The 23,899-nt window shown below is 34.9% G+C and overlaps 2 protein-coding genes across 8 annotated transcripts; both read right to left on the reverse strand.

Annotated features, from left to right (window-relative positions):
• Positions 1-1,116: 1,116 nt before the first annotated feature.
• On the reverse strand, positions 1,117-8,486 carry LOC110822746 (glycine-rich protein). Of its 2 annotated transcripts, none has more exons than XM_088210242.1 (4): positions 7,618-8,486; positions 7,293-7,513; positions 1,874-1,939; positions 1,117-1,778 (listed from the first exon to the last, which is right to left on the reverse strand). In XM_088210242.1, the coding sequence occupies exons 1-4, from the start codon at positions 8,291-8,293 to the stop codon at positions 1,377-1,379; spliced, it is 1,365 nt and encodes a 454-aa protein (XP_088066368.1). In that variant the 5' UTR covers positions 8,294-8,486; the 3' UTR covers positions 1,117-1,376. The 2 variants fall into 2 exon arrangements, with proteins under 2 accessions (XP_088066368.1, XP_021908629.1); XM_022052937.2 differs by having other exon boundaries at positions 7,311-7,513; positions 7,618-8,484.
• A 450-nt stretch (positions 8,487-8,936) lies between these two features.
• On the reverse strand, positions 8,937-17,828 carry LOC110822726 (putative AMP deaminase). 6 transcript variants are annotated; one of them, XR_002541283.2, is made up of 20 exons: positions 17,096-17,828; positions 16,627-16,820; positions 15,858-16,068; positions 15,415-15,593; positions 15,191-15,242; positions 14,872-14,999; positions 14,605-14,784; positions 14,415-14,503; positions 14,169-14,311; positions 13,994-14,055; positions 13,181-13,294; positions 11,306-11,446; positions 10,697-10,849; positions 10,536-10,589; positions 10,337-10,447; positions 9,875-10,048; positions 9,729-9,809; positions 9,501-9,599; positions 9,322-9,431; positions 8,937-9,177 (listed from the first exon to the last, which is right to left on the reverse strand). XR_002541283.2 is itself a non-coding variant. In XM_022052901.2 (20 exons), exons 1-19 carry the CDS (start codon positions 17,625-17,627, stop codon positions 9,353-9,355), a joined length of 2,766 nt encoding a protein of 921 aa, XP_021908593.1. In that variant the 5' UTR covers positions 17,628-17,827; the 3' UTR covers positions 8,937-9,177; positions 9,322-9,352. The 6 variants fall into 6 exon arrangements, 5 of the variants coding, with proteins under 5 accessions (XP_021908593.1, XP_021908595.1, XP_088066367.1 ...); XM_022052901.2 differs by having other exon boundaries at positions 9,322-9,421; positions 17,096-17,827; XM_022052903.2 differs by having other exon boundaries at positions 8,937-9,421; positions 14,415-14,482; positions 17,096-17,827.
• Between the last annotated feature and the right edge of the window lie 6,071 nt (positions 17,829-23,899).

The raw sequence follows: 23,899 nt of genomic DNA on the forward strand, positions 1-23,899 counted from the left end.
TAAATAATTTATTTTTACTTTTTTATATAAGTAGGCAATAAAGTGATTTTCCTCTTTCATCAATAATTTATTTCTCAAAAAGTAGAAATTTTATCTCGACACTTCTTCCTCTTTATTAGTGCATTTTTATGTGTAGATTGTATTATTTTCAATACCATATACACCACATAATTGAAAAAGAAAAAAGGTTATCTTCTTAGAAATTATGAAGATTGGTGGTGGTTCAATATATATATATATATATATACATATATATATATATATATATATATAGAGAGAGAGAGAGAGGAAACTGTGATTTTCCTTCTTTTATTTTGTAAAAAGTATTATTTCACATTATTTGTTGTATCACACATTCAAAATATATATTTTGAAAAACCATGATATATACCCAACAGAAGAAAAAGAAACATATGCCATTCCTTTTACTATTTCCCTTAAAAAAAGACACAAGTTCATGATTCCCAAAATTTTTCTAATATTAATAAATCTCTGCCATAATTATTTAAAATTATGTAATAATCAGAAAAGTAGACAGTATTACAAACTTACCACAAAAGTATGATGGCTCCAGAGAGATTGCACTGCCAACCAATAGTTAAGAGTCTTATCATTCTTGTTGGCATTCTGAATCAGAATTTCTGACAATCTCCAGAAACTCAACCTCAAATAACCTTCAACTGGGACATCTCATTCCTACTATTACACCAACTATTAATGTCTAATTACATATGCATTCAATAAAATTCCCACCCACTGGATGCATTTCAATGCTCATTTACAATTCAGTTACTGAAAACTACAAGCATAAGTATCAGTAAGAACAAACACTGAATTGATCCAAACGAGTCATAAGGGAATCAATTGACAGATATTGTGCATCAGGCAGCATTTCTCCTTTTCTCCAATGCACCAGAATCAGCTTGCAAAAAGTTTGAATTCCTTTTTCATGGCAGACATCTTTCAGCAATTCCAACCAGCTTGCTGAGACCAACCCTGAACCAGCTATTTGATGGATTAATTGCTTCAACTTTAACAAAAGATTCTCCATATGATGATCAGTGCATTAGATAACCTACCTGTACTCACCATCAAAATTGTCCTATACCCATAAAATGGAGGAAAATTCAAGCCTCTTCCAAAGAGCAGAATCAATGTATATCACATGAAACAGAGAAAAAGCTAAAATTTCTTCTAAACATTTTCAATAAAAGTCCCCGATTTCAGAAACTACAAAAAGGAAAAGGGTGTCTTGGATGGTTATAACATCGGCTCACATTTCAAAACATTGTTCAAGGAAAGCAAAAGACATATTCACCACCCACCTACAAGACTAGCAACCAGACACCCTATTAAAACGCCTACATATGAGAATGTCAAGAAGCCACACCACCATCAACTGAAGTTCGACCTCCTAGACCTCCCGAGCTATGATTGTTGTAAGGGTGCCCCCCACCCCTGCTGCCTCTCCCCCTGTTGTTATAGTAGTTTCTTTGATAATAATTTCCAGGCTGCTCATAATATTGGTTCCGACCATTCTGATAGGCTCCACCTCCCCTACCACCACTTCGACCTCCACGGCCATTGCTATAACCCCTCCGACCACCACCACTGCCACGACCACCTCTTTGGTTTTGGTAGGACCGCCGCGGAATGTATTGTTGCTCCTTTGATTCAATCTCTCTCTGATTCTGCTCAACTTCATCCTCTTGCTCTGCCTTGAATTGTTCTTGAGAATCCGAAACAACATCTGTACGATTATGAGTCTCTAACTCATCCTGCAATATACAAGCCTCTCGTATTCAGTATCTATTAAAAGGAGGCAAGAGAATGCATCAGGAGTAGACAGTGAGTTCTTAGCTAATTAAATTACCTGCTGATGCTCCTCTGGTGGGCTAGGTTGACTATCATCAGCTTCATCTTGAAAACTACTATCGTCCTGCAGAAATTAAAAGTTGGTACAGAATAAGATATTGAAAAGACACGATCTAAGAAAAAATATATCATATTCACGAGCATATCAATGGATTGGAACCACATTTTCATATTAGAGAAGAGACAAGACAGGACATCCAACAAAAAAACAACTGGGGACCACTAAACTGCTCAAATCCAGCAGCTGCACGACCGTTGCAACTTTCTTCCCCTCAATGCAGCAGGTCAGAAGGTAACTAAACCAAGCAAATTTCTTTACAGAGAAAAACAAAGTGTAAACCCCTTCTATCACCTTGACACATGCACATACATGTGCGCACACAGACACACACATATTGACACAAAAAAATAAACAAATTAAATCTGTAAATTGGAGATATAAGTAGGCATTGAATATCATCTTAGGTGCTGTAACAACAAAAAGAAAAGATGAAATGAAAGTATAGTCCTATCTACCGACCTCAACAACCGAAACTGGATCAGAACTTAAACTATGAGATAAATTACTCTAACAAGAAGTCAAGAACCCCTCGTTATTCCTCTCAAACTTTTCCTTTTGAAACCCCAGCGACTGCCCCTTTTAGACCAAATTTAATTCTCGTAACAAAAGAAGTTGACCTAAGCTCAGCTGTTTTCTAATCATTTATATTCTTGTACATGTCATGTAAGTTCTATTCTGTATTTCTTCTCTATATCTTCACAATAGAGTTCAGATACAGTTCAACCATTCATTTAGTTACTCTTCCATTCAGGATTCAATGATTTCTTGAAGAAATACCATATCTGTGAATCCAACAAACTTCATGCTTTTCCAGATCTTTTCTTTCATTCGGAAAGTATTGTGCTTTTGGTAAAAGTACTGTCTATAATTAATTATTATTTCTCAGACATTACATGGTAAGAATGTATACACGGAATTGAATTGCACATTATAACATCATAAACAACTAACTAGAAATTATGAAAATTTTCCAAAGTCCTGATAAGTCATCCACAGGAAGCCGCAAATATCCCCTAAATACTATCAGTGTCCTGATAAGTTTAGTGTCCTTCACCTGTACCTGAGAGAAATTTAATTTTATGCTGTGAAATACTATCAGATGACAACCATTCTGTTACCAATCAAGAAGAACAAGAGTATACAGCATAGAGTTTCTCCTGATACCCAAGTGAAAAAGAAAAAGTGATTAGTCAAAAGGCTCATCTCCAATTTCAGACAAGCAAGAAAACAATTGTTTGAATCTCTCCAGGAAGACACAGAGAATAATCACAGATTTCAGTGCCCCTTAATATCATCTTTTTTCCCTCAAAAACTATTGGGTAGAAGGGGTTGGGATAGATCTTGTAATGGTTCAAATACATAATTAAGGGAGAGAATTTTATGGTCGAGTATTAAAATGGCTGAGACTAGCGTTGAAAGAGTTCTTGCCTTTGGAGGTTTAGTTTGGGCAATGTTTGTTCTTTTGACACCATTTCAATTAAAGGTCTTCTGGCACCATCGTTGATAAGGGCATACAACTTGATGCAACTTTCAAGAATAGGTCTTTAGACCTATATGCTGTTGCAATAAACAAAGGTTCTCACATTTTACTGTGGAAAATCTGTAAAGATATACTCAGTTATCCCTCACAAATTTAAGGTAAATGTGAGAGGGAGAGATATAGGAGAATTCTACCATGATTAGGCAATATGCCTACTCCATGGAACCACCTACAAAATTTTTTCACTATTGAAAAACTAAATTTTTACAACTAGCATCTTTCCTTTATGCGGTGAAAGGAGAAAATCTAAAATTAAAAGTATATCAGTGCAGTGGAAAAAAAAAGGCATTTGGATCCCTAGTCCTAAAAAGCAGCATACCATATTGCAGGGCCTCCACCACCCAGAGACCAAACAAACCCAGAATTACCGTACTAGATATGGGTATTACCGATCCTGAACTGATCTGAACAATGTACAAAGAATATTGACCCATGGGACCTGAAGATCAGACTAAAACTAATTTGGTGCAGATTGGACTGCACCAGTTTTGACCAGTTTGGTTCCTCTGAACCGAAGTTGACCATTTTTATTTCCCTATTTTTAGTTTATCTTTACCCCCTCTAAGGACCTGTTTATGATTAATGAAATCAATAAAACAAACAACAATCCATATTTCTGAAATTTTTCATTTTGAAAATATTAATTGTTAATTTGTTATTAAAAATAAAATATTAAATTAATTTTGAAAAACAAAAAATTAAATTTCATCAAGTTTTCTGGTTATATATCACAGAAGGAAGACCAGACTGAACTGGACTACATTTGGTCCTACGACAAGTCAATGATTCATCATCACTTTTCTTTTGGGGGGAGAAGGGGGAGAGATGGGGTTGCTAGCACCCGCTTTCCCAAGAGCCTTTTGTGGATAGTAATCCCTCTAAACTAAATGCGAAGTTTCTTTCAAAGACCGTGCCAATAGTTTCTGCAAATAGGAATATTAATGACTAGGAGGAAGCTAGTATGTAAAAGATTTTGCAATAATTTCATAGGTGAGTATTGAATTAAATGTATTATTAGCATCTGATATCCTCACAAGAGGTCAGCTTTGACATTTGTGCAAGAGTCTTTTGTTCTCTGGGATCATATCACCAACAGCCAGATCCATTAAGAATTAGGGCTGTGGTACACCTAGAAGAGTATTAGTGGTGAAAAGAAACAAGTGGGTCTCATTCCCCTTACTATATTTTGGGTGGTGTAGAAAGAAAAAAACAGAAGAGCTTTTGAGAGGATCGAAGATGATTTCAATAGGGTTGGAGATAGATAATTCCAAACTCTTGGCATTTTGTTAAGGGTCGTCCTTTGTATTCTTCAGAGGATTCTGGGGATCTTATTGACATCCTGATTGACTTGGAAATACTTTTGTAGTTAGATTGGTATCCCCTTGGTGCTTGTAATTAATGATACATACCATACTTTTTATTTCAAAAATAAAGTATAGGTTTGGTACACCACTCAAGCATCTCAAGAGCAGATATAAGGCATTGCTTTCCTAACTCCTGATATTATTTGTGATTTGAAATGAGAGGAATAAGAGGTTTGACAGATTTTCACAGTTGGTTTAAAAGATGATGGATTCTTGCTCTCAAGTTTAGGTTTAACGGGCATTCTTTGCAAGATGAGGAAGAGCTTATACATCTTTGGAACTATCATCCTGTAATTGAAAGTTTTTACTGCATGCTCTCCATACCCAGCACATTGACGGTACCCCCTGGGGTCCAGTGAACAAACTTTCTTCGTGAAAAAATAACTATTTGAATTCAGGTGGCAATCCTAGTGATGTTTACATCAACACTTACATTTTCTATCAAAAGAAAAACTGTTTGGATTTCAATATCCTGTTAGTAAGCAGTTTAAAACTTAACTTGACCAAACATTCAAGAAAGTAACCGCAGCATAAATTTTTAGCTGTTGAAGACTTCTATTCCCACGGAAAGGCCATTACATTTAATTGGTGACCACGCTCTTAGTAATTGCATAAATGCTATTATCATCTATTGGAGTTACTAGAATTGAAAACTATTTAGAACAAAGCATGAACTTTACCTAGGCGATATTTCCTGTTATTTTATAGTTAACAAAACACCTGAAATATTGAAAATACAACTACAATGGAATTGTTAACTATAATGCCATATGATAGACAATAGTATTAAACAAAAACAGCTTTTATGGAGCTTGACTTGATCAATCCAGCAAGAAGTTAATCTAGAAACTAGACGCGTAAACATCCAAGTTAGGTGCAGATTGCCAAAGCTATGCTTTTCCCTTCTCATTAACTTATCAATAGTAAAAATACAACTCACGCTCTGCCTCCCATGCAAATGAAGCAGTGCTTCCTGATTTGCCAAAAAGGAAAACTGGTCTTAATAGTGTCATTCTTAACCAAATAAGTATAGAAAGATCTAACCGAGAAGGTTTCCGTGGAACTGAGACTTCAGACTGGTTGGCAATTACTCGTCCATTGAGACGAAAGAGAGTGTACTTAGGAGAAAATTACTTACATTAATCTTGATAAGACACTGCTACCAGAAACCAAAATGTCAATGAAATCCACAGCTTAACAGATGATGACTGCTATAACCTATACATGTGGACAAGATGTCTCTATCTCACACGATATCAAATGAGATCAATTTATTTCAAATTGAGTAGTCCTTGCATAACTAAAATTAATATTGGTTCTCCCTAGGCACCAAATTTCAATTGTAGTTACAGTGTAAGCTTTTTGCATGAGGGCGTTGGTTTGTCCACCTACCTTGGAGGTTTTCTTTTCCAAGCATCTAAAAATAGGATGAGAAGGAAGAGTTTAAGCTTTTATGGCATTGTGCTCTCATTTCTAGGTATTGGATTCCATGGTTGGAACATAAAGCATCCCCTTGTTGTTTGGGAAAGACTAGTGTTCTTGGCCCCTTTGAGCACTAAAGCGCACCGATTCTTTCAAGGTATTCCTATCATGAGTTTGTAAAAGAATTGAAATGCATTCAGTAGGTGGTTTCTCCCATACTTTCCTTCTGGTTTTCTATATGGGTTTCTCTTAAGAGGATTCCTTCTCCTCCAGCCTTGCATTCTCTCCTGCTCTTGATAGAATCTCTTCCTTTCCTTGCCAAAAAACCTTTTTACGGCGCTTCACAAAGAATACATATGTCTGTACTGTAAAAATCACAGTTAATACTTCAACTTTAAAGAATCCCCCTCCGAGGCATGTAAGAAAGGAATATTGGCAACTAAGTTTCCATTATCTATAATTACTCAAATACATTCTTCTAGGAACTTATGCCATTTTTACTCTTTACAGTAAGATAAAACAGTATGACTTTTAACTTCAGTTGAAAAGTTATAAGATTTGTTTCAGCTGATGCTTAAGGTAAGCAAAAGGCAAAGAAGGAAGCTAAAACAAATGCAGATGCTTATTGGTGTTAACAATTTAGAATCCACTCCAATTCCAAACTTTTCCATTCAGACCTTCCATAGTTTCTAAGAAGCAGATCACCCATTAATAGTTTACAAAATACTTCACGCATCATAGACCTATTGAAAGAGCAGTTGTTATGCTATGTGTTGAATGTGAATAGAAACTTCAACATCTTTTTTTGCACGTCGTTTCATCTATACTAGATCATCCAAGAATCCTGCACCTCGACAGTTAACCATTGAAATACAAAGTAGATGCCTTCCAAAAGAAAAAGTGCGAGAACTATGACGCTCCAGTTCCAAAACTTATAATCGACCAAAAAATGACCATAGAATGAACAGGATTAACATATTTGCAAAATTCATATGACACAAGAGACAGCTAAAAATTACGATCAACTCACAGGTGGAAAAAGTTTTACCGTTTGCTGGTACTGTCCAGATGAGCCTTCAACCTGGACTGGCACTTCAACGGGAACAATGGAAGCATGCATTGGCACCTGAAAAGCACCAAAGCTGCCAGCAGCCGCAGCAGCCGCGACTTCAACATGCGCTTTCATCTCAGGTGTGGTGGTGAAGTAATCAGAAGCCATTATCTTATTCAACTTCTCTCTCAATCCCGCATCTGCACAACCATAAGAGCACACAATATCTTCACAAAATGAACCAAAAAGGGGAAAAGAAGAGAGAAACTGAAAACTGAAAGCTAAGGAAAGTCCAGGAAATTACATGAAACGTCAGTTTTAGGCTCAATGGGCTCGTCCGAGTTAGATAACCAGCGCATGGCATGCTCGACGCACCGCTGCAAAGCATTCTTGTGAGACAAACTGGAATCCACCGGCCGGGAGATTAACAACCCGCTCAAAGACGAAATCATATCCAAATCTCTCTCGCCAAGCAGATCCGTGGCGTCATCAGTAACATAATCGTAAGTCAAGCAGCAACCCCTCTCGTGGGTCCTGGTCAACATGATAGAAGTGAAGTCAGCCTGGGACTTGACATCGAAGAGAGACCCGAAGTAGAGCAGCTTCACGAGATCCTCCACGGCGGGAAGTTTGGCGGTTTCTTCAGTTTTGGGTGGGTCTTGGGCATGCGAATCCCTATCATCTTCGGGAGGCGTTGTTTGATCAGAGGAGACCTGGTGTCGCTGGATGGCGAGACTAACCTCCTCGGCGACGGCGGAGGAAAGAGGCTGGCGAAGTTTCTCGAGCTCCTCGATTAGGACAGAGACGGCAGGCTTGGAGCGGAGAACGTCCTCTTGCTCCTTGTTGATGGGTTTTCCCTGGGCGATAGACTCTTCCATCTGGACAATTCGGTTCAATTTCTTGCGGAGGGCACGGAGGCGCTTGTTGATGAGGCTCACGACAGGTCCGTCCGTGACGTCGGAGGCAGCGGTGGCCGCCATTTTCAAGACTGGGGTTTAGGTTAGGCGGGGAAGAAGTACCACCGGGTGGCGGTGGTGGAGAGAGAGGAGGGGGTTTTGGAGGGAGGAGAAGAAGCGGCGCAGAGAGGGGTTTTTGAGGGAGAGAGAGCCAAAAAGCAGAGGAAATGTGGAGATTGAGGTGAGGTGGTGTGGTGGGGGGTTTGCTTTACTGATTACTTAAATAATAAAAAGGGGAAATGAAAATTGAAAAACCCGTGTCTTTTCAAATTATTTTCCTCTTTATATATATATATTTTTATAATTAAAAAAAAAACATTGTTTTTGCTTTTCGGGTATAAAATTCCTGAATCGGGCATTTTGGGGGTGTGGATTAATGTTAATTTAACTAATTAATGGTTCATAGATTGATTTATTTTAACTAATCATTACTCTGCCTCAAAGACAAAACAATGAGAATACCGTTTCGTCTCGTTCCATTGGATGGAAAAAAGATTTTTTTTACACCTTTTAAAGCTGGACACAACACATTGTAAGTGTAACAGAGAAGTCTTAACATTAAAACATCCAACGATAGTTTTCCTACTTTTAGTCACTCACTTTATTTATCAATTCTATTCGACTAACAAATACTTTGTTGATGTACAAACTGCAATGTAAATCTATATATGACAACAATCCAGTGAAGTAAATTAAAAGTGAAACGTACATTGTTTTCAAAAGCTCAGGTTGTGATATGAATCATCGGAGTTGGAACAAATCTCCAACATATCATTTACCTCGCACAAGTTATTTTTTTGTTTCAAACAGTAGATCTCAATTTGGGATCTGTAATGTTATTATGATCAGTTAAGAATACATCCTTCTCCGAAAAGCTATTTGAGGCAATTGTCAAAATCTTCTACAACCTGACCAAAACCAAGTTCCACAGGTATTCTCATTAACAAAAATGGCCAACAATGTAGGACTGCCTCCAATACAAACCTCTCAAAAAACTTCCTCTTCAGTTTTATGCTTACACATATCTCGAGATTTGGGCATTTATAACTCACCACAACTCTTATCACCAGCTTCAGTTTCCATTCAAAGATCTACTTCTTCAGGAAATCTAGCCCTTCCTGCGTAGACATACTGCATCTCCTCCTTCCACGTCTGCACATCTCTAGATTAGCCATAAAGAACTTTCTCATGCATTTGATCTTTATGCTTATCACAAGCCATAGAAACTCACCTCATGTCTAAAAGCAATCCTCATATTAGCTACATTGGTCTTATGGATATCATTGCCTTCCGGGCCCCTAATGAAATATCCATCACCAAGCCAATGCAACTACAGGAAACATTCACATGCAAAAATCATCAAAAAAGAACTTTGGATAGGACTATTTTGAAAACTTTCCAAGATGAGAAGAAACAGTAAAAACAGTAAAAACTATTGTTGTTTCTTTATGCTTCTCACCTTTGCCTCGTGCGAAAATCCAGATTGATAGACAGAATTTCTAGCTATCTCACATAAGTCACAAGCACTGAGTTTCCATACCTGCAATGCTAGAATTCTGTAATATATGCCACCTAGAATAATGGAAAAAATAAAAAAGAACAAACCTGTGCTGCAACACTATATTCTTCCACAAGTGCTTCTTTTGTTAAATGTATTTGTAAAGGATCATCAGATGAGAGAGAAACATTTAGGCCCCGTTGGAAGAAGGCAGGAAATGGATTACGATGATAGTCCAGGAAAAGAGAATTGTTGCTCAAAGGTGACATTGCTAGTCCGATCTGGATGACAGAATAAAATTAACAAGCAGCAAGTCACTACAATAAAACAAGAATTTGAATCTTTGGAAGATAAAATGGACTAAAAGTCCCATTTTACAGTTATAATCATACATCCTTCTATTTCTCAAGATTCAACTATTAGTCTGATTTACTACAAAAAATCTTTGTGTAAACAAATTGATCAAAAAGTCATTCTTATCAATATGCCTATTTTTACTTAGAAATTCGCAACCATTACAAAGTAACTTCTCAAGCAGAATATGGCATTTCTAGGTCATTTTAAACAACCTGAGCTAGGTAATATAAATACTGCAAAACAGGAGATTTCCGCAGATTAATCCCATGAGAAATGTTGGTGCACAGAAGGAAGCCAGCTGCCAAATGGTCAATGTCACCAGCCTGAACAGATTCAGATTGTGCAAATCATAAGCACTTAAGCAACTACATGTGAAACAAAATAAGGAACTCACAAAAAGTAGATAATAACCTCCCCACAGTGAGGTCGAAGTTTTATCGTTGTCATTCCTTTTGATTCACGAAGCTGAAAAAGCAAACAAAAGGACAATTGAATCAATTTTATTATCAACTGCCAGCTATTCCTTTGAAATGGTCCACAATCATGATTATGTACAAAAAACATAGACACACCTTGTTGAGAGTGTACAAGTTTGCATAGCAGTAATAAGCATAATAGGAATATGCAGGATTATAATCGTTGGTCCATTCAGCCGGGGGGTCCATATGCTTCTTTGGACGTCTTTCCGGTTTACTTTCATCATCCACAAGGTCAAAACCCACAACCTTCATCATTCATGTAGTTAGAAATAAATCAGTACCTTCATCTTTTACTGCAGGATAATTCATTTCAATGGTGCATTTTTCTTTTTATTTGTTCTGTTGCATATTTATCATGTGCTCTCTGGAGAAGTGCTTTTACACATTAAATTGGTCAAGAATGAAGAGAGAGAGAGAGAAAGGTAGCACAAAGGCCCAGTATATAACATTATCTTAATCTCATATAGAAGGTAAAATTACCTCACCCATAAATGCCAATTAGAAAGGCAAAGGGCAGAAGAGACACATGGTTGAACAAAATGGTACTTAGAATTGCACAAACTTTTTTTTAGAGAAAAAAGAATAAAAATGATGCAAACATGCCACAACTTCATCACAAACAACGGCATGCTTCCTACCAAGTAAAAGCTGATGAACTATTACAACTCATTGCATTCATTAAAAAATGTTTACAAAACTTACCTGCATGAGGAACAAATGCAACTGAGGATGAGAGTTTGGATTAATTGTAACTTCAAATAGAGGAATAAAGACATTGTCCAGAATGTTCTGAAAAGACTTGACGATTCCCATTCCCTTATAAACATTGTACAGTCGTGGTAGCTGCACATTTAAGTCCAAGTAAAAGGTGCATAAAGGAAATAATCATGATGATAGGAAAAGATAAAAGACTCGGGGTCGTAATTCTGACATAATAACCTAATCTTGTATTTTGCTTCTAACAAGCTATTAAAAGTGGTACTAATATTTCAATAATAAAAATCACCAGAGAAATATTGAGATTTATTTCTTGAAGTTTATTTTCTTTTAAAATGCCCATGGCTCATATTTGGATTAAAGCTAAATAGTCCACATCAACATGATAGTGTAGCCAGATTGGTAGAATATACTGATGTTTGAGTGTTGATCACTAACTAAACTATAAATGCATGGTAGGATACACAAGGTAGTGTAGAAGAAAGAGAACTTGAGCATACAACTTACAGAAGATTTATTAGAAACCAAGAACAAAGAACTCAGATCTCAACGGTCAAATTAATTCATCGTTTGAATAATAATGATATGAATAATCTTTTTTTCTAAAAAATAATATGAATAATCTACCAAATAACAAAGTTAGGATATCCTATTTATAGGCACCAAAATAAAATCAAAATATGAAATTTGTCTATGTAGGAATTCTACTAATTAACTAAGCTATTAAGAAAATAACTAAATAATAAATGCATACTAATAATAAGCCTATAATAGGCTAAGGCTACAAAATAACTAACCAACCACAGTTGAAAACCTCTCTTTTTTTTTTTTGAAATAAACAAGTGAGGTATATATTAACATGGTACCAAAAAAAGGGGGTACCAGCCAAGAACAATTTACATGAGTGTTAGTGTATCTATAACATTCCCAAAATCTTCATCACTAATAATGTTATACCCTAACAAAATAGCCCCAAAAAAATGAATCCACCTATCCCTTAATTTGTACATACTACTCCCAACACCCTCAAAAGCTCTAGACTTCCTTTCTTTCCAAATAATCCAGAAAACAGACAGTTGAAAACCTCTCTTAATTCTCTTTATTAATTAACATGACATACAAACACATAGACAAACCAAAAGAGATGCTGACAACTAAATAGCTCCTTGAGAGAGACCAAAGCACGCCTAATTCCTTCCTGAGAAACTGGAATTTGTTCTGCCCTTATGAAGGGGTATCCTTCTCTTAATCTTACAAACGACAATGCCTTACAATGCCCAAACTGGATGGTTCACTGACAAGAAGGTGAAAAAGCATTTTTTTTATGCAAATGAAAAATACTTCCATGACTTGTCTCAACTCTCACCTCTCCAATGTCAGATTCATGATAACCAAGGAAGAAGGCTTTTGTTTGAAGATATTTGAGTTGAAACAACTCTCTAACACATTGAAGTCTCTCAGGATAGTCCACAGAGACAGAATAATAAAGAAGATTTCAGGAATCTGAACACTGGAAGCCCAAAGCCGAATAATTTGGCATTTCATTACTAGCTACTCAAAAATTAGTCTCATGGATCTTATTTACAGTAAAGGCCCAGAAACTTCAATTTACCCATCTTATTAACATCAAGCAAATGACATTCAGTAGAAAGTTCAAGAAGGGCACAAGCAAGCACACAATGTAGCTGAATAGATAAAAGTCAATAAAACCTTAAAAAAAAATGACCTTTAACAAATGTTCAGATTACTAGTCCATAATCAAACAGCCCACATCACATTACATCAAGAAGAAACATCTGTTATCTGTTAGCTTAACAAGGAAGCAGGTGCTGGAATATGGATCATTGGCAACATAAATACCTGGATCAACCATACAGCATTTTCACTGTAAATTTCATTGTTAACAAACCAACTTGCCAGCTGGTCCCATTCACTTTGTTTCCTCCCATATATGGATATCCTGTACTCGGCCATCTGAAAATGCAAAAGATCAGTGAACTGAAGATCCACTAATTTTATTTAGAAAAGTTGGTTTTTCCAAATCTAGGATCCATATAAACAACTTTCAGTTTTTATTAGTGATCTTATAGTTAAATAAAGCTTAGAATGATGGTATAACCTATCAACTCATATTATCTATGCACATGGTGGACAAGAAAGAATGTCCCTATTTCCTTTGTGAAAATAATTACTGAACTTATCTAATATAAACACAGTTCCTAGAAGAAGTGTAGCAACTGAGATATCTTGCTCAAAAACAATTTATGTTGAAAAAAAGCTAAATATACTGACTCATAGTCAAGACTTGTGAAAACAGTGGCTTGGTAACAGTGAAAAGCCTGAAGAAATGAAATGAAGTATAACCAAGAAAGAGAAAGGGAAGCATCTTCTCTATTTATAATAGGAACTTATTTGTTCATTTTATGCTCTCTAGGAATAAAAATGAACAACAACAATCTTGCTTAAAATAAAATATATAAAATTTCCACGAACCAAAAAACTCCCATGAAAAAGTTAGATTATATATTACATAAAGGAACTTTTTAAGTAAAATGCTAATGAGAACAATTGTGTATGATACAATAATAATGACAATTACAAGTAACAGATAGAAACCTGCAATGACCATAAAAATGAATAGGAAACTGAAGTGAAATTTTTATATATTTGAACCTGATATTTGCTAGCTTCAAGGTCAGACAGAACTTGTTTTGTTACTTCCGCCAAAAAGCGTCCTGTGAGATTAACTTGAACAGTCAGCATATTATTTTTGAACTTTTTAACTAAATCCTATGTTTCAATAAGATATTTGTTATTTCAAAAACCAACACAACAATGTGAATAAAACCTTGGATAAGATTGTCCTGCTTTAAGAAGATTTCTCGAAGTCTACTTTGCCCACAAGGATTATATTTAAGATTGAATTTGTCAAATCGATGAAACGTACTCTTATCAGCATGAACATCCAGCAGATCAACATTCATATCATACCTGAAGTGTGATTTTCAACAGTTGCAACATATAAATAAGAGGGATCATTGGCAAAATTCAACTTCTGGCAAATACAAAAGAATAGAACCAACATAATTATTACCCAGTCAAGTCTAAACTCTCAAAAACTTCCTTTAGTGTCATATACTTGCCATCTCTGAATATAACAACCTGCAGAAGCATCAAAGTGGCCTGCTTTTACTATAATCAATCTTATCTTGTCAATCGTCAGAAACTTCAGATTCAAGCAGTAGAGAAAATTGCAAATAAATTAAAGTAGATCTTAGATATACCTCATCAGGTTCCTTTCTTAGCTTTGACTTTATGAAGCGCAGAAGATGCTTTTGGTTCATACATGCAGAATGATGCACATGGGTATCAACTTTGCGGATATTGTAGAAATCCCGATGCGGGGCACTTTTCTGAGCAAGAAACTCCTTATCTGCATTTATTAACAGATAAAGGCGGAATTTCTGTATCGTGTTCAGATATAAGTTATGAACAAGGGCCAGAATAATCGAAAGAAACATAATGCTTAAACAGAGTTTGGAGAACACTACCTCTTCAAGAAATCTTAGTCTGTGATGGCATGCAGAACGGACATTTCCAATTGACATAACCTTTAGGAGGTGATGCATATCAGTGAAAAATTCAGTAGAACTTGCGACAGGAAAAAGCTCAACAGTGTCTGAATGATAAGTCATAAAAGATTGACCATTATTACATACCAAGAGAAGAAAAAAGTGTAAATAGATAAACTAGATCACTCAACAATCATGGCATCTATCAAGCCATTAACGGGGCCTTCCATTCATTTTTCATCTGATCCTTTTTCTGTGGGTTATGATTGAAAGTAGAACACAAATTACTTGCACATACCATTCTCACTAGCATAAACATGCACGACTCCATCTTCAATCCTGAAATGATGCTACATAAAAATAAAAACAAAATCACAGAACAGTATTTGCATTACTAAAAAACTGGGAAACAAATATGCGCAACTATATGCACATTCCTTTCATTGTTATTTTGTGGCAGCTTTCCACCATAATAGAAAATAAAACACTACTTTGAACATCATTTATAAGATAGTAACTCACTGCAGTTGCTTCAACAGGTTCAAAGTGAAATGGATCAGATTTCTTCTTCAATGTGTCAGACTTTTCTGCAGCTACCTTCCTCCATGGAGCAACCTCTTCATTATAAACATACTTCTTTCGCAAATCCAAACACTCACAAATCATTTTCCGAACTTCTTCCTCTTCTACATTTGCTGACTCTGAAATGGATTAAATTTAAAAAATTTAATTAAAGGGAAACGAGTTAGAAAAAGCATGCTGCAGCCACCCACTTGAGTTACCAAGTAAAATTAATTGCACAATTTCTCAATATATTATTCTTCCATAAATATTGCAGAGAGGTAGAAATTATACCAAACCTAAGAATACATCAGCTGACAAATAAGGGAAACAATAAAATCCAAGATTGAGAAAGCAGACTAAAATTTCAAATAAAGACTCAGCACTATAAATTAACATATTACCACCATGCAATAAGATGCTCTGCGGTAAAACATCAGCGAAGGTTGTATCGTTCCCCACAACATGAACTGGTGATGTATCTACTGCTTCTTTGCCATGCATAGCAGTTTTTTCTTCACATCCATTAGATTTTAAATTCTGATCTTGAACACAGTTAGCAGTATCACCAGTAAATGGAACAACTGAAGAACTTTGAATTCTTAAATCAACTTGCTGCAAGCAAATTCATTAACAACTATCAGATATCCAGGACTAAGAACAATTATTAAGCACCGTGGACATCTCAATTTCTTATTTATTAGTAAAAACTACTAAAATATGTCAACATATGCTCAAAGCAAAGTGAGTTTTCATATAGCTGCTCATATAACCTATTTTATTTGTACTTGCCAGCTAAAGTCCTGAGTTACTAGTTGTCATTTGCATGCTAACCAGTCGAAATTTTAACTTTTCCCAAAAAAAATATATGAATAAAGTGTATGAAGAAAATCACAACATCTTGCAATTTTCTTCAACATACCCAAGAAGCAGACTAGGAAGAAGGGTTAGAGACCAGAAACAACAAGTTACTAACACGACTAGATGACATTTAATTTAATACCTTCTTAATAAAATTATAATTACTCAAACCTGCATTACTCTCTAAGATGCACAGGAACTCTATTGAGTTTATAAAATAAGGAAACCTTATATCTTGAAGTAAGATGCCAGTTACAAAATTGCAAAAATATTGACCATGAAAAAGGAACTGAGAAGCAGACATGCACATACACTTAGGATCTCCGGAGTAGAATCTACATTCCCTAGACTGAAAAGAACATCCTCATCATTTGCAAGCTCTGTATCATCATCAGAATCCCCAATGCTTTCAAAAGCATTCACACCAGACGATCTTGGAGTAATTAACCTGCCAACAGATGCTACCCTTGTATTTGAACCAGCACGGTTAACAGGTTGATCCTCTCCTGCACAAAAGCAAAAACGATATCATATTTTCATTGCATGGTCGATCCAGAATACGCTGCTCCTGCCATTCCATGCACAAAATTTTGTCCATTTCAATTTCACAACAAATTCCATTCCATAAATATGTCGTCCAAGTCTATTAAAAATGTAAATTATCCTCTCAGCAAAATTAGTTTACATTGCAAGCGTGCCATCAACAATAACTTCTAATGAAACAAGAGAAACAAAAAAAGATAACTATAGATATTTTCGAAGAGGAAATGAAGCAGCATACCCTTCCTTTGAGAAAGCTGGATAGGAGGAAGACCTGACGGCACGAAGTTAAGCTTATCGAGGGAGGAGGCAGATAAGCCCTGAGCCCTAGCCCGTACAGCCTCATCAAACCTGGCGTCATCCTCAAACCATTCACTTCCCACGGCCACATTAGGCATTGAACTCGATACCGGATAACGTATGGGCAGAACGACACCTTTGCTATCGAACGAGCTGGACAGGAGCCTTTTCCGCACACCATTCACCTCCCCTTCGGAACCCAAGCCTCTCTCCTCGTATTCACTTTCATCTTCTCCTCCATCGAGAAGCTGTTTGTAGTCCCCTTCTCCTTCCTCTTCCTCGTCATCTCTGTTGGTGGAACCGGAGCCGCCACTACGATGATCCCCAGACTTACGGCGTATCTCGATGACGCGATCGAGTACTTGATCAACGGTGCGTTTATGGATGTAAAAAGCAGAGACTGCCATCAGCGAGGCACCTACCAGCGCCGCCATGGCTAGTTGAAAATACGAGGTCGTTAGAGGAGGATCCATTGGGACAGTAGATTGCTTGTGGAGTGAGGAGTGAGGAGTGAGGAGTGAGGAGTGAGAGCGAAACCCTAACTTGAGAAGGCAGTTTGATGTTGTAAATTAGAGAATTTATAGGTACTGCTGCGGAAGCCGAGAGGACCAGGTTTTGAGGGGGGAACCAGGAAGACGAAGGGAGAGAAGTCAAAAATGGACCAAAAAGTCAAACGATTTCGGGAACCCATATACAATAAATATACGTGGACAGTTCTTTTGCCAATCGCCGATGTGGGCCTAGGGCCCAATGCCGTTGGTTGTAACAGTCGGTGCGCTCTTAAATTAAGAATACAGGGCTAATGGGCTCTGGCGTCGGCCCATTAAGAGGTTTCCATATTGGGCAAGATAGCGGTAAAGACAGTCTCCATAGAACAGGCCCACAAAGTTGTTTTACTCGTCTCATTTATCTTATTATATTAATATAATCGTAATTATAATATGTTAAAATTATAACATATATTATTGATATACACTAATTATATTTATTAATACAAGTATATTTTTACTTTATATTTTACGTTAGATTTGGGCCAAATTGGAATCTAGGTTTAAATCAGAACCTGTCATCCCTGATTTTATTGCAGCCTCTTCCTTGGATTTCAATTTTACATAATATTTTTTTTTTTAAATATTGTTTAAATCAGGTTTTAATTTAGTTGAATCTAAATAGAAACAAATAAAGAAAATTAAATTTTATACAGTGTACATGTGCAAATTTGATCACAAAGTCCAATGATTGATTTGAAGGCAATCTATTGGACGTTCAATATTAATCAAATATAATCAATATTATTTTTGAATCATATAATAGTCACTGAATGAAAAAAGGCAGTAGCGTTTAATTTGAAAGAGTTTGCAAATGGGGATTACTGCTTAATTTAAAAAAAAAAATTATATAATTCTGCTTAAGTGGTTGTTTTATTATCTGATTCTGCTTCTAATAAAATATGCAGCGGCTCTTTATTTTTAAATAAATTATTATTGTGAGAGTTTTTGTCCCGCATCATCATTATAACAAGTATATTTTTTTTCATCTATATTATTTAAATAAAATAAATAATTTATCTCATTAATATTAAAATTGAATTATCAAATTTCATTAGAAATAAAATATGAACAAACAAATTTTTTTTCCTCATTTCTATCAAAATTTCTTAAGTTAAACGAAAATATAACGGTCCGAAACAATTTTATAAATTTTAATGAACAAATTTATTTAAAACATAATAAGAAACAAAATCATAATCCAAAAATAAAAGTTGTCCACTTCGTACAATTTATGAATTCAGCAAAAAAAAAAAAGAATCACTTCAAGAAAAAATAATAATAACATTAGTAGTAGTAATAATAATAATAATAATAATAATATTACAGCTGCCGTCCATTATCAATTAGTATTAGGAAATAAAAGAGCCACAGAGAAGAAAACAAAATCCACAACTTGAAGATTCGATAAGGAAAAAATAAGAGAAGAAGAAAAAACCAAGGCATCATTATCCATCACAAGCAAGACCACTCTCCCTTTCCTAGGGCTATTCAAAATATTATGCAGACATAATGACAAATTTGTGTTCATAATTGTCAAGCTCCCACAAGTTTCTAGCTATATGAAGTCTAATTTGTAACATCCTAAACTCCAATATCGGTAGATACGGACGTTAGCACAATATTTTCAACTACTAGAACAGATAAATATTAAATATGTAAAACTACACTTTAATAAACATATCTTGTGACAGAATAATTATTCATTTACAAATAATTAAGACATCTAAATTAATTTAAAACAATAAAATAAAAGCGAATAATATTTTTCTTCACTATCTTCTATTGATCTTGAACTTATTTTTTTATCTCTTTTGACTTGGACAATGATAAATTGGAGTGAGCTTCACGAGCTTAGTAAGAAAAAATTATTCTACAACAAAAATTTACGCACATACATTCACGCAATATATAAAATTTAATAATACTTATGATTAAGAAAGTGTCAAACAAAACATCACAATCAAAATATACAACAAAATAAATCATCACACAAAATATATTCTAATCCTCACTCTTATAACCTAATTCTTGTTCTTCTTTCTAATCACACTTATTTTTTACTTAAGATCTTAATTTTTATATATAATTAAACACAAACACACACACAGAATACACAATATCATCACGTACATCAGAGCTATATATTTCAAACTATTTTCTGAATCATCATGTACCAGATTACACAGCAAGCACAGGATACTCAAATTCCTCGCTCAACTGTACCAGATCACACAGCAAGTACAGTGCACCGTACATTTGCAATAAATTACACAACAAGTGCAGTGTACCCAAAGCCTATATGTACACACACTGGTTATACATTTCATATGTATAACATATGTACACACATTTTAATATACACACATATATATTATAATATAGACATGTACCATTACTACATGTCTCACACAAAATATATATTTATATTCACATACACAATCTCTATTGATATATACACACACGTTCATGCTTAAACACATATACACAATCACACACAATATAGTATATATACTTATTCATGCATTTATTTTTATCAGTTATGTTCTCATCAACTATGTTCTCATCAATTCATATATCATATATCGTATATTTTTATATACACACACACATGCGTAACAACATAGATATATATATACACTACATAAATATACACAAATACAAATTAGACATACTAATTGTATTTATATTATATTACACATACATTTAGACATTCACACAAAATGCACTATATACATATACCTTTTTATAAACATATAATTTATGTTTTCATACGGAATACACATAATTCTTACCTATGATATGATCAAAAAAATTTTGGGAATCCTTTTTAACTCGATCTATGGTCATCTCGAAAATTCGAATATCGTTTGTATAATTTTTCTCATTTATAATAGAAACACATATATTAAATTATGAATAATTTTAAAAACTATATTACGTGAAATTAGGAATGGATTTTACCTTGGGACACACAGTCCCGATTGCCAACATCATCACACACCATTATACGTGTGTTATCGAAAATACTAGGTACTGATGATCGAATCAGCGCGCGTCATCGCATGCGGCACATCAACATCATATTTGATCGTCACCCTTTCATTTTTCTTCCTTAATTAATTTTTTTCTTTTTTTTCTCTTTTTTTTCTTTTCTTTTTTTTTTCTTTTTTTTTCTTCCTTTTTCATTCTTTTTTCTTCTTCCTCTTTTCCCATAGCTTTCTTTTTGTTCTTTTTCTTCCTCCTTTCCTGTAACTCCTATTTTTCTTCTTTTTTTCTTTATTCTTTCTTTTTCCTTTATTCTTCTTCTTCTTCCTTTTTTTCTCTCTCTCTCTCCTCTTTCTCTCTCTACCCAACCATGATTTTTCTCTGTCTTCTTCTCATTCTTCTTCTCTTCCCTTTTTTTTTCTTTCTTTCTTTCTTCTTCTTCTTTCTTTTTCTTTTCTTTTTCCTCTTCTTCCCGCGACGTCTCCCTTTCTGCCGTGTCTCACCTCCTCGACTGCCGCTTAATCCTCCTCTTCACGTGGCCAAGGCTCCTCCCCTCACTTCTCTCTTTCGGCCGTAATCCTCACTCAGCTCAGCCTCCTCTCTCACCCACTCGAACTCAGCTCTCTTCCTCTATTTTTTTTCTTTTTTTTTCTGCTCTTTCATTACACATATATATACATATATACATATTTTCTGGTTGGTTTATTCTCTTTCTCTCTATATTCTTCTTTTTTTATTTTATTTTTCTTAATTTATAATTAATTGTATATATATATATATTATTATATTTTTTTCTTTTATACCCAGCTAGGCACCAGCTGGGTATTATAAATCTTTTTTCCTTAAAATAATTTGGTCCTCCAAATTGAACATCACGGAATTGAAATCACTCATTTTCCTACTTGGGAAAATATTTTTTGTTAATAAGGAATTTTTCTCTCATTAAGAACATGTTTATCTTTATTGGGGAATCTCTTTCACTTAGAGAAATTTCTCTTGGGTTGGAATCTCCTCTCCTCCTAAGAAATTTGATCTTTTAAATTTTTATTTGCGAGAACATGAAATACCCATCCATGTATTCTATTGACACTTTCATCAATAGATTAGAGTGGTTATGACAAATTCTTTAACGAAATCATTTTATCTTCTTATGTTTTCTTTTTTAATTTCTTACTAGTAAAGGTCTGTAGGTTTAAGGGTATTTTTATACACAATTATCTTTATACTCTTCCTCATTGTAAGAGAGCTTATTTTTTTAAAAAAAATTTATTGTTGTAATGATTCTATTATCAGAACACTTCTTTAGGGGCTTTGTTTCTTTTCTCTTCAAAATAATTTTATAAGCACGGTCATTTAGGAACTTAGGTTCCAATCAAGTGGTGATGGTGGTTCATTACGCTTCCATTGCACTTCTTTGATGAGAAACATATTGAAAATTTTTCGAATAGTTGAATGGGAGGACAACTCCTACCCTCACCTATGAATTTTTTTTTTCTAAGAGTACTAGAACTATTAGAAATGAGAATTCTAATTAGATGTTATTTGATTTTAATTCCTAGAATGACAGTTTATTTCTTAAGGATCTGGTTATTTATTTTTCTAGGATTTAGAACCACTACTGGAGTCTCTAAACGAAGTTGAAAATGAATTTTGAAACAGTGAGGGTATTTGTTTTCCTAGAGGGATATAGCGAGAAATTTTAGAAAAATTTAAATCGTCATTTGGCTCATATCAGGCTTAGAATTTGTTAGATGGAGTATATCTATTTGCGAGTTTCTCTCATTTTGATAATTTCTTCATATTAAAAAATTTTCTCACTCGAGGAATTTTTTTTCCACCCAAGGAATTTCTCTTATTTAAGGAATGCTGCTCTCATTTGGGAAACCTCTCTGCTAGGATTTTTTTCTTTTATTGAATCCAAAATTTGTTTGGAGGTATCTTTGCGTAAAATGGTCTCCAAGATCGAACGATCAATAGCCTAGAATAAGTAATTCTTTGCTTTGAGGTCCTTCAACTTCAATCCCTCAATTTCTATTTTCTACATATCAGACACAACTGTTCCAATTGCTGGTTCTGGAATCCCTTCCAAAATGACTTGTCAATACTCTTTATATATGAGGAAATTTTCCATCAACATGCTCCAATAATCATAATGATCATCGAAGCGAGGAATTGTAGTTTATACAAAATTGTCAGATGCCATTGACAATAATAATTTCAGTAAAAGAAAATCTACTATTTTTCTTGTACGAACCAGAAACTTGTGGCTCTAATACCACTATTGACTCAAATTTAATAAATTGTAGAAATAGGATTGATAGAATAAGAAGACAGAAACTAAACTTAAAAGCTTATCTAAAGTGATAGAAAATTAGCCTATAAATAGACGTTACAATCAGTAAATAATTAACCTATAATTCCTATAAAATATGAAGTAATAATCCCACTAACATAAACTAAAATGCTAAAACTTAGGAACCATCAAAGCATTAACCATAAAAATCTATAAAAATAAAATATTTTCAGCAAATAACTAAGTTATTGTTAACACGATCAACTAAAAATGTCAAGATAAGGAAGGAAGCCTCTGGTTTAGGAACGAATGGCGATGAAGAGGCATAATTTACAGGTGATGAAGAAATGGATGAGGCGAAAGACATGGAGATTCTTGTCACTAAAGAAGAGGATTGCGTGGAAATAGAAAGAGACGGAACGAAGGACAATGGTACCTGGAGTCGCGAAAGAGTCTCATTTCGAAACAAACTTACAAACACTAGGCATTCCAAGAAGAAAATAAAAGATCTTGAGATTAAGGATGAGGACGTGGTTATCAATTTGGAAAATGGCCTCCCTACAATTTCATTCCCTGACAGAGTTCATAACTACATTTCTAAATTTATGAAGAATTGTGTGATTATATGATTCTTGAGTAGAGCAATTAGCTACTGCGCCTTACTTGGTCGTCTCTAGAATCTTTGGAGATCAACATGAACCTTCTAACTCATTGGTATGAATAATGACTAAGCAAACTTTACTGACCCTAATGATTTCATGCATACACTCACCGAGGGTCTATGAGTTATCTACGAACACTACCTAACAATGTAACCATGGACAGCGACTTTCTTCATCGACAATGATACGGTGACCTTTGTGGTAGCATGGGTGAGATTCTCTTGGCTTCCACTTGGATGGGAATTTGTCTCCCA

This window comes from Carica papaya, chromosome 8 (assembly GCF_054855325.1).
Source record: "Carica papaya isolate Zhongbai chromosome 8, ASM5485532v1, whole genome shotgun sequence".
Classification (NCBI taxonomy): domain Eukaryota; kingdom Viridiplantae; phylum Streptophyta; class Magnoliopsida; order Brassicales; family Caricaceae; genus Carica; species Carica papaya.